The 11,104-nt window shown below is 58.5% G+C and overlaps 1 protein-coding gene across 1 annotated transcript; it reads right to left on the bottom strand.

The window, feature by feature from the left end:
• Nucleotides 1-1,364: 1,364 nt before the first annotated feature.
• Nucleotides 1,365-4,708, bottom strand: WNT1 (Wnt family member 1). Its single transcript, XM_084877518.1, has 4 exons — nucleotides 4,303-4,708; nucleotides 3,316-3,569; nucleotides 2,369-2,634; nucleotides 1,365-1,897 (listed from the first exon to the last, which is right to left on the bottom strand). The coding sequence occupies exons 1-4, from the start codon at nucleotides 4,404-4,406 to the stop codon at nucleotides 1,409-1,411; spliced, it is 1,113 nt and encodes a 370-aa protein (XP_084733644.1). The 5' UTR covers nucleotides 4,407-4,708; the 3' UTR covers nucleotides 1,365-1,408.
• Nucleotides 4,709-11,104: the final 6,396 nt, after the last annotated feature.

Below are 11,104 nucleotides of genomic sequence, written 5' to 3' on the forward strand. Positions count from 1 at the left end.
AGGCTCCGAGTTTGTTTCATTCCCATTCCGCAAGGGAAGAAACTGAGGCCTCACGCACTTGTCCAATATCACACATCCAACCTCACACAGCCAACCTCACACAGCCAACATCAGCCAATAATATCACACAGCCAACATCACACATCCAACCTCAACATCACACAGCCAACATCACACAGCCAATAATATCACACAGCCAATATCACACAGCCAGTTGGTGTTTGAATAAGAAAAAGAAACGTGCAGGACCTTTGGGCTTCTGACCAGGTTCTTCTGGAGACCTGGATCCCCAGTGGCCTCATTAGGGTCAACCAAGGGTCAGGGTCTCAGGGTCCGTTTGCAGGGCCAGACAACCAGTCCTCCAACAACGTATCCTATTTGTTTCAGAGAGGTAAACAATGGTGTGTTCTGGTTTCAAGGAAAAGCTACCAAGTCATTGATAAAAATAGAGATTTTTATTCTGCAGAGGAAGATAGATACTCTATCGGTGGGGGCGAGGAGCCACTAATAGCTACAGTGGAAGGAAATGCTGATTCCAGTTAGGCAAAGGCATCTTTGAAAAATTGGGGCGAGGAGAAGAGGGATCAGAAAAGGCTGAAGGGCAATAGAAGAGAAGAGTGGAGAGGGGTTTGGTTGGGGGTGGAAGTGGTCTCTGCAAACCAGGCTGTAACCCAGCACAATAAATAGTTTTATTTACAACAACCAAACGCGTGGCTTTGTATCCACGTTTCAGTGCAAATTATTTACACACTGATGAGGAGGCAGGACAGGAAAGTGTAGGAGGTGGCTGAGGGAGGCATGGCTCACAGCTGTTCAATGGCTCCATGACTGGGGCTGGAAGAACGGGGGTGTTTCTGCTGGATCCCCCAACTTCATTTTCCATATCACCACAGCTGCAGCTGCCCTTTCACCCGGCCCCTCCTGCTTCAGCGGTAGGTGGGGAGGAGAAAGGCCCTGATACCCATGTGTGTGTTCAGGGTCTGCACCCTTGGCAGGGGCGTGTAGGCATTGGGAGAAAACGGAGTTAGAGTGGGAGGGAGAGAGGCAGGGAGGTCGAGGGCGGCGGAGTGGTATCCGTCTGGAGCCCACTCGTCATGGGGGAGGGGACGAATCCTTCTCTCACCTCCTAGCCAAGCGGGGGAGGAGGGGGCAGTGCAATGGGGTCTCCCGCGGAGAGGGAGGGAGGTAGGTGAAGGCAGGTCCATCAGGATGGCAAGAAGGTTCCTACCGCCCCAGGCAAGTGGTTTCAGCAGTCCCCAGGTAGGAGAAGGATGCGTAAGAATGGCGGGGATGTGGATGGGCAGATGGGGTGAGTGCGTTATCAGGGTGTTAGGTGCCAGAGAATTGCGGGGGGAGGGGGAGGAGGGGCTTGAGGAGCATGCTCCCGCGGGCGAGTCCAGGCAGCGCGTCACAGACACTCGTGCAGGACGCGCGTGTGCGTGCAGTTGCGGCAGCTGACATGGCAGCACCAGTGGAAGGTGCAGTTGCAGCGCTCCGTGACGCGCTGCGTGCGGGTGCGGTGGCCGCGGCCGCAGCAGAGCAGCTCGCAGCCGTCCAGCGCGGGCGACGAGCTGTTGCAGGCGCGCCCCGCGGTGCCCGCCGTGCCCAGGCGCCCGCTGTACGTGCAGAAGTTGGGCGATTTCTCGAAGTAGACGAGGTCGTGGGGCGAGGGCGGCTTGTGCGCGGGGTCCTCGGGCTCGAGGCGGAGCAGCTCGGCCCGCGAGGCGCGGTTGCTGCCGCGGTTGCCGTAGAGGACGCGCGAGGCGCCGTCGAAGCGGTCGCGCAGCACGTCGCCCACGGCGCGCAGCGTGGGCAGCCGCATCCAGCACGTGCGCACCGTGCACGAGCCCGACATGCCGTGGCACTTGCACTCCTGGCGCATCTCGGAGAACACGGTCTGGGGGGAAAGGGAAGGAAAGGCTGTCCCAGGGCGCCGGGGGAGCCAGAGCCGCCCACCCTTTAACGGCCTCCCCCGGGCGCCGCTGGGGCCTCAGCACAGGCCCGGCCTGGCCGCGCCCAGGGAAGGGAGGCAGGAGACGCCCCCCAGAGATTCGGGTGTCACGTCTTGGCCTTTCAGCCTTATTTTTTGAATCTGGACAACAGAGGGGGCAGCAGGCAATAATTTCTATGGGTCACATGACTTCTAGCCTCTTGGTTCTCCCTGTCCTCGGCCCCAGGCATCCCTCTGCCTCCTGCCTCTTACCCCTTCCATCCTCAGGCTTCCTCCAAGCCCCACCCCCCACGCCCCCTCACCCCCGTTCTGTCAGGATGCGCTCCCTGGTCCTCGCCCCTGAGTCCTGGCCTTGTCACCAAGCGTCACTCCCCGAGCGGGAGGTGAGCCCCGCGCGGACCCCTGCCCTCCGCTCACCGTGCGGCCCGCCTCGTTGTTGTGAAGGTTCATGAGGAAGCGCAGGTCCCGCCCCTTCTCCCCGGAATCCACAAACTCGCGGCCGAAGAGGCGGCCGAAGTCGATGTTGTCGCTGCAGCCTCCCCAGTGCCAGTCGGGGCCGCCGGGGCCGCGCCGCCGGTAGTCGCACGTGCAGGACTCTATGGAGCCCTCGGAGCAGGAGCGAGCCACCGAGTGGGTCACGCCGGCGGAGGTGATGGCGAAGATAAACGCTGTTTCCCGACAGCCTGTGGGGGAGGGATCGAGATCCGGGATCAGCGAAGGGCCCGTGGTGCGCGGCCAGCACCCTCGGTGGAGGGCTCGGGACCCCGGAGTCCTGCGCCCCGGAATCCAGGCGGTGGGCTGTGTGGGGGAGCTGGTCTCGTAGGGAAAGCGAGTGAGGGGGCCCGCACCCACGTCCACAGTTGCAATCACGTGTTAGAGACTCAGCGCATTTTGGCTCCTCAGTGGAAGTGGGGCAACCCCAGAAAGAAAGAAAAAAAAAAAAAGAAGGGGAGCGGAAGAACTGCACCCCAAGACCTCTCTGCAGCCCAAACTCGGCCCACATCGGCGAAGCAAGCCTTGCTGTGCTGGAGGCAAGACACAACCCCACAGAGAGCAGGGTCTAGAGGGGGGTGGAGGGGAAGCGACCCTGGCCAGCGCCCGGCGGCCAGCGGCCACAATTCAGAATCCCCTTTTCCGAGGCAGCAGCTTGGAAAAGTTAAGCTTCGTGTCGGAGGTGCAGGGCTTGAAAGCGCCTGGCAGGCTGAGTTTGGTCCAGAGCTGGCGCTGAGCGTAAAGCTCCTGGCCAGCGGGTTGTGTGACCCTGCGGGAACCCGGGACACCTTCCCTGCCTTCGCCCACCCATGCCCTGTGGGTGACCCCGAGTTCCCCTGGTCCTGGAGGCGTCGCCTTCCAGGGGTACCCACCTCGGTTGACGATCTTGCCGAAGAGGTGGGGCCCCGAGGCCGTGGGGCAGTTCCAGCGGCGGTTCCGGAACTGCCACTTGCACTCTCGCACAGCGCTCTGCAGCCCCCCACTCACGCTGTGCAGGATCCCCGGGTTCTGGCGGATCAGCCGCCGCTGCTTGCGGCTCAGCAGCTGCAGGCTGGGCTCCAGCACCAGCTGCAGGCTCTTGGAGTCGGTCAGGAGGTTGGTGGAGGAGGCTACGTTCACGATGCCCCTGGAGAGACGCGTGATGAGAGCTCAGGCTCTGGAAGGGGGACCTTTCCCCGAACCAAAGAGGTCGCGCCCGCCCTGCTGTCCCTGGAGCTATTTGCCTGGAAAGAGTGGCGGGAGATCATCACAAGGTAATGACTCTGCGCTCCTGGGCTCCACAGCGGGAAAGGACTGGTCATCCAGACTTTTGTGAGACCAGGAGTTCTGGGAGTGCTAGGGGCCCTGGGTGTGGAGACCGGACCGCACAGGGGCAGCACAGGGAACCCGGCACATAGATGTCCACCTTGGCACCCAGGGCATGGTCCGGGCAGACTGGCGAAGCCATCCTGGCCTGCAACCCATGCCCACCCAAGGCGTGAAATGCTCCGGAGTCCCACCCTCCTCTTGCTCCTTTCTAAGCACGCCTGGCCTTCCGCTTCCTGCAGCAGGGAGACCTGTGGGGCGGCCACCGCCGTGAGCCTGGCTTTGGGGCTCAGGGAAGAAGGGCGGTGCTAGAAGGGAGGAGTGGGCTCGCATCTGGAGTATCCTGGGGCTGCGTGGCCGGACATTCACCCCACTTCCGCAGAGCTTGATCTCCTGGAGCAACTCCGCTCCAGAGCGCCCCTCGGCGTCTCGCAGGGAAGTCGGAGCGCAGGAGGGAGCCTGTCTGCGGACCGGTCCCAGAGCGTGGGAGCCGGACAGGGCTGGCCCTGGCTCTGCGCCCCAGACAAGTGGCGACCCCGCACCAGCGCACTTACCACCATCGGCCGCTGCTGTTGGCGGCCAGAGCGGCGGGCAGCGCGGCCAGCGCCAGCAGCAGCGCAGCGGAAACCCAGCCGGGCAGCAGCGCCCCGTGCCCCATGGCCTGCCAGGCCTGGCCCGCTCTGCGGTGCAGTTGGGGCGGCTCTGGCTGCTGCCCGCGACGGTGGGACGGGATGCGGCGGCGGCGGCGGCCGTGGAGCTCGCAGTCTGGCTCTAGCAGCCCCGGGGGCGGGCGGCAGGCAGCATGGCTCGCGGTCCCAGCTGGCGGGCTGAGGCAGCCGCGGCGGGGCGGGCGGCACCGCCTCTTATAGCTGCGGCACCGGCTGGAGTGACGAGAGGAGGCTGCTCCGCCGCCGGGCGCACTGTGGCACCAGGGCGCACCGGTCAGGGGCACGCACAGACAATGGGCAGCGAGCGGGGCCTTGGCTCCCGCCCGTCTGAGCCCGGCGCTGAAGGGCTGGCCGTCGGGGCTCACCCCCGCCCCCCTGCCCGGTGGCTCCCGCCTCCGGGCCTGCACTGGCCGCCGACCCCTCCCCTTAGGGCGCCCTCCCACGCGCGCCCGCCCGCCTGCCTCTCTCTCTCCCGTTGGCGTCGGGAGCCCGTCGGGGCCCAGCGTCCGCCAGGGGGCGCAGCGACAACGCGCTCTCTGGATTTTCCGTGAGAATCCACCGGACCCAGCTGCTTTGCCGCCTGCCTGCCCCTAAGGCTGTCCCCTCCCTCGACGTCACCCCAGGCTTCGCGGGTGTCCCATCTCTCCCCCATCCTAAGGGGAGGAAGGAAAGCTGTGGTTCTGGGCAGCGACTCTGGGGAGATGCCTTCCCACCCAGGAACCCCCATGGCTGGGTAGGGAAGGAAAAGGGGGAGACTGGGGGTGGAGGTGGGGCTGTGGTCAGGGAAATCCCCGGTGGTGGGTTGGGGGGTGAGCTAACTAAACAAAGCCTGGCCATAAAGAGAAACCTGAAGAAGCCTGTGCTTATGGGCCGGAAGGTGCACACTAGTGGCTGTGTGTGTGTGTGTGTGTGTGTGTGTGAGAGAGAGAGAGAGAGAGAGAATGCAGATGAGAGTGCATTTGAGAATGTGCACGAATGTGTTCTGAGTGTACGCAGTGTGTGTTTTCATATACAGAAACTCCATGGTCTGAGGAGGAATGTTAGAAGCCTTTCTAAAGAATTTTGGAGTTTGACTCAGGTCAGAAGGAATGATCAAGTCATCTTGTCACAGCCACCCCCTGGGGCGGTGTGCCATCTTCTCTGTGTCAGGAAGGAGGGGCGAATACTGTCAGGACAGACCCAGTTAACTGAGGGATAGAGACTGTCTGGGACTGAGTGTGGAGGTGGGTGAGTGGGTGGATGGAGATTAAATATGCATATATGTGTCACTTTTGCCCTGTGTACCTTGTGTCATCCTATGGTGTGTCATCCTGTGGTATGTGTCAAGCAGACTGTGCATGTCACTGGGGGAGAGGGCTGAGCCAGCAACCAGGGTAGTGTCAAGATGAACCAGGCCTGGAGTGTCTGAGCCTGAGGACCAGGCTCAGGAGGAAGGGCAATGGAATAGGTGTCAGGTGTATGTGTGCTGGGGGAGGACTGGGAAGAGAAGGGCCACTGGCTAAAGTGAACCCAGAATAGGAAACCTGTGCTTCCATGTTTCGATTATTTTTGGATTTTTCTGCCAAGTTTCTGTCTTGCCCCCAAACTCTGATTCTTTCCACTCTAACCAGGCTGGGAGACCCAGAGCACCTGCAACCATCTCCTTCCTCTGTTGTACACTTTTCTCTCCCCTCCCAGGGACTCCAATTCAGGTTCAAGACCGCATTGGCCTATTGAAGAAGTGGCTGCTGTTCCCTAGACAGGGCCTGGGGGCACTCCCGGCCTAGTTATCATACCCCATCAGCACACTGCTGGCCCCTGGCAGGAGGGAGGATCCTCTCCTATTTTACAGAGGAAAAATTAGATTAGGTAGTTGTCCAAGGTCCCCACAGCTGATAAATGAATAAATGACAGCGCCAGGCTGACACCCATACTATTTTGACTCAAAGCCCAGGCCTTTTCCACCTGACCAGCTGCTTGTGACTGCGATTCCTGCCTCTCATTTGGAATCGTTCTCTCTTTATCTTGTCTTTTGCCTTTAGGATGCTTTCTCACTGAGTAATGTATCTAAAGAGTTCCAAGTCCTAGAAGTGACCAGGCTTCCCCTCCAAAGCAGGGAAATCACTGGAAGGAATAAATGCCTGATAAGTTTAATTGATCTTCCTGGGGATTTGCATTTTAAATGAGATGTGTGTGAACCTAAATGAAGCCCAAGGGAGGTTAGTTTTGGGGGGATCGTTCTTCCCAGGCCCTTGGCCCAGTACAGTGTCGCTGGCTCCTCTAAGGATTCAACCTGGAGGGACAATGTGTACTGGCCCCGCTTTCTCCGAGGGTCCAAAATCCAGTAGTCCCTGCAGAGGGCACCCAGCATGAATGGCTCAAGTAGATAGACAATGTACCATGGGCAGCTTTATCCTTTAGGAGTTCCTCCTTACTGGGGCCTGGGTCAAAGTCCTTTGGCCTGGTGGATTGCAAAAGCCCCATTGGAGGTGAAGGTGGGCCAACAGAAAGGGAAACCCTGTCTGTGACCACTGGTGACAAGCAGAGGTGGAAAGAGAGGAAAGAAGAAGCCAGCATCCCACCCACAGGAATAGGAGGGAAGAGCAGGAGGGCTCCAGGTCTGGGTCACATTATGTATGACCTGGCCCACGTTTCTATTTGGATCAGGTCATCACTCTGTCCATTGTTCGCTGTTTCTTTCCTGTATCATCAACTTGTCTCTCAACATAAAATAAATATGCTGTAATATCTCCCATCTAAAAACCCCAAAACTTATTTGACCCCACACTGCCACCCAAGATTGCCTCATTTGTCTGTTTCCTTTTACAGCAAAACTCAAGAGGTTTACCTTAAACACTAACACCAATTTCTTTTCTTTATTCTCTCTTTCCACCCTAATCAGACCTTTGAACCCACTCTTCCTCCTATCGAAATCATCCCTGCCCTCCTTGTTGCTCTACAGTCAACTCTCAGGGCTCATCATGATTAACCTTTCAGGAGCCGCACCCAGAGTTGGACTTCCTCCTTTTTGGAAAGTTCTGGAACACCATTCCTACCTCCTGGGCTGCTCACCTTCTCAGGCTCCTTATCTGGTTCCACCTTGTGTACCAGTTTCTAAACTAAATTGGGACTGTACCCCAGTTCAACTGGGAGCTTCTTCTCAGTCTACACTCACTCCTTTGGTGAACGCTCTGGTCTCATGCTCCCTAATTTATGTCTCTGGACCCTCTGACTTGCACATCTAACAACTGAATAAGCATCTCAAAAAGGCACCTGCCCAAAACTTGAACTCCTGATTCTTCCCTCGCCCTAACCTGCTTTGTCATCAGTCATCCTCAACTGGCAACTCCATCCTTCCTTTAGTTGCTCAGGAAAAGAATTTTAAAGTTATCCTTGACTCATCTGTTTTCTTATACTGAACTTCAAATCAGTCAACAAAGCCTGTCCTTCTGTCTTCAAAATATATGCAGAATCTGATCCATTCTTACCACCTTACTGCTACAACCGTGGTTTGTGCTTATGCCCCCTCTACACACACACAGTCTGTTCTCCACACAGCAACCAGAACTATTCTTTCTAAAACAAAAGTCAGATTACTAATTTCCCTGCTCAGAATTTTCCAGTGATTCCCCATCTCACTCAAAGAAAAAGGCAAAATCTTAACAGTAGCCTACAAGGTCTTTATGATCTGACCCTGCTCCTAGCTTGCCCTCTAATTTCATTGCCTACTACTCTCTCCCAGGTGGGTTTCTCCCTACACCACACTGGCCTCCTTGCTAATTCCTTGAACATACTAAACAAGCTCCTGTCTCAGGATCTTTGCCCTTGCTTTTCTGTCTTCTGAAATGCCCTTCCTCAGGGAACTCCATAGGTTTGTTGTCTCACTTACTTTTCTCTCCCCCCATAAAATGAAATCCCACTATCTCCTTTACCCTGCTTTATTTTTCTTGGGATCACTTTTGATCACTGAGGATTTTGAAGGCTTGAAAGTAGCAAATCAGCCCTTTGGAATAGAAACAGGGGAGAGAGCTGTCTGAGGGGAGGAAGCAGGGGAACAGGGCTGAGTTTGTGGGCAGAGGAGCCTACCTTCCTTTGAAGCACCAGCAGGCGGCACTACCTCCTTGGTCTGAGAAGGCATCAGCCTCTGGCAGAGAAGCGGACCAAGTTCTGGCTAAGGTAATCCCACCCACTCTTGGAGCTCACTGCTGAACGTGGGGGCTTCCTGAGAGCCCAGCGCAGTTGGGATTCGGACCCTTTGGCGCCTCCAGGTGGTGGCCTACGGTGCTGCAGTAGAAGGCGTGAGAGGAGGAGGGTGGGCAGCACAGCTGAGCTCACCACTTCGGGCGCATCCATCCCTCCTGGGCCTATAATTTGGGTTCCCCGGGCCTGGCCGCCCCTATCAGCGGCTCAGCAATAGATGACTCACTCGGGACCCCGGGCCAAGGCAAACACAGCGGGAGGAGGAGAAGGAGGTTTCCGAGGCTGCTCTTGGCTTAAGCCACCGCCTCGGTTGCTCGATCCCCCAATCTCCAGAGGCCCCCATTCTCGTTTGACCCCCGCCCTCCAGGGCCCCAGTGTCCTTCCCAGATAGATCCGGCTACACCCTCCATCCCTGTGATGGGAAGGCAGCCCTCCACTCCTCTCATCAAGGAGCCGGGGATCAGCTCTTTCCCACTCCCTCCCTGAAGTAATGACAGCCCCTCACTTTCCCCTCTAGTCATGGCCCCAACCCTTGTCAAGGTCTCTCTGGTTCCCGCCCCTCCCCTTTCCTGGAGCTGGCCGCGTGCTTGGGATATTAGGCAATGGGTGTGTACCCACAGCCCTCTCCAGGCCCCGCCTGCCCCACCACCCTCAGCGGCCTGCCTGCGGGTCAGTGCTCAGGCCAGCCGGTCGGGCTGAGGGCACTGGGGGCCAGCTCAGGCCACCCAGTCTGCCTGCCTTTGGCCTCCTGTCCCAGAGTTATACTTCTTCAGGAAAAGGGACCAGCTGTATGGGTTTTTGGATTTGAGACAGGCTAACTTGGGGAGCCCTGGAGTCACTGAGAAGTTGCAATGGATGGTTCTGACCCTGGCCCTTCCTTGGCATCTGATTATACTGCCGCCTGACAAGGACCAAACCAGAAGGTGCTCTCCAAAACCTGAGGGGGACTCAGAGACACATGTCCAAGGGATCCCGTGGGAGAAGAGGGGGCTAGGACACCTCACTCCCCTCCTCCAGGGACCTGGGTGGATACGAAGACACTGGCCAGAATCATCAAATCTAGGTGTGAGGATGAGAGCTACTGGGATAGGTCTTGTGGATTCTGATGGCCTCAAAAGCCACCCTCGGTTTGGTTCTTGTCCCCTAAACAGGAAGGAGAGGCAATAGCTCTAGGGTACCTTCTCCCCCCACCTCCCTCAGGTGGGAACACAGCAAAAAAAGCAACCTCCTGTGGTCACAGCTGTCCATTGTCAGGAACCATAGCGCTTATACCTCTCTAGCTTGCTCAGGGCCTGGCACATAAGGGTGATCAATAAATATCCCACCAGACGAAAATCTCTGATCTCTCCAGACTGCTCTGCCTCCTAGACAGCAGTGTCCCTGGCAGCATGGGCCAGGACTCCAGAAGTGCAGGCTGGAGGCTGGCTGCTCAGCAGAGCCAAATGGCCACCACCAAGGAAGAGATGACTGTGGATGTGGGTTTCAGCCCCGTGGCTCTGCTTCCCTGGGGGGCCTGTCTCTGAGTCAGCGTGCCAGCCTTGGGATCGAAGGGCCAGCCGTTCCTTGGGCTGCGGTCTGGCAGGGGCAGGGGGGGCGGCTGGGAAGCCTGGGGCCCCTCTCTGGCAAAAATAGCCCACAGTGGTTAGAGCTGGGAGGGTGAGTCAGGCAAGAGTACAGCAGCACCTAACCCCTTCACTGCCACTGGAGCTCCCGAAGGTGGCATGCCTTGACTGTGCACCCCCAGATCAGGCTCTTTCCCTGGCTGCCCTAAGGCTGGGCTAAGATTGGGATCCTCCTCGGGTCCTCCTCGTTTCATGGGAAGCGAGTCTATGAGCCTGGAGCAGGAATACGGGCCACCCAGAGTGCAGACCTGGGATCCGGGGGAGGCAGGAGACCTCTGGACAAGGATGCCTGCAAGATGAGGGGAGCATGGGGCAGGCTGAAGATCTTTGGGGCTACAGGAGCCTCTGCTAGGACCAAACTCCGAGCCCAAAGCTGACCCCTCCAAGGGGCAGGCACAGAGCTCAGAGGTGGGTGGAAGCCCAGCCGCCCAGAAGGGAGTTTCTCCCGCCGGCTGGCTCCCAGCGCCCTGTGGTGTGCTCCTGCTGAGGGCTCTTCAGGAAACTGTCCAACAAGAGAAGTTAGCTCTCAGTTCTGTCTTTGTCTTGTCCAAGACACCTTCCAGCCACCCAGGGCTCGGTGGGGGAAACAGAGGCAAAAAAAAACGACCACTTGGAACCTGGGTCCTGGCTCCCTGGTCTGGATGAGCGCACCCTCCTTGCAGCTTTGGCGACTCCAGAGCAGGTGAGCGAGGAACTCTGGCCACCTCCCCCTTCCGTGGGGCCAAGCCTGAGCCCGGGCGTCGGGGGAGAGGGTGTGTGTGTGTGAGTGTGTAGGCTGGGAGGAGGGGGAGCGGCTGCGCTCCCCGGGTCAAGGCGGGGGTGCCAGGAGCGGGTGGGGATGCCCCAGGCTCGGGGAGGGGCCGCAGCTCCGTCAGCCGTGGCAGAGC

Source organism: Pipistrellus hanaki (genome assembly GCF_964339955.1).
Source record: "Pipistrellus hanaki genome assembly, chromosome: 3".
NCBI lineage: Eukaryota > Metazoa > Chordata > Mammalia > Chiroptera > Vespertilionidae > Pipistrellus > Pipistrellus hanaki.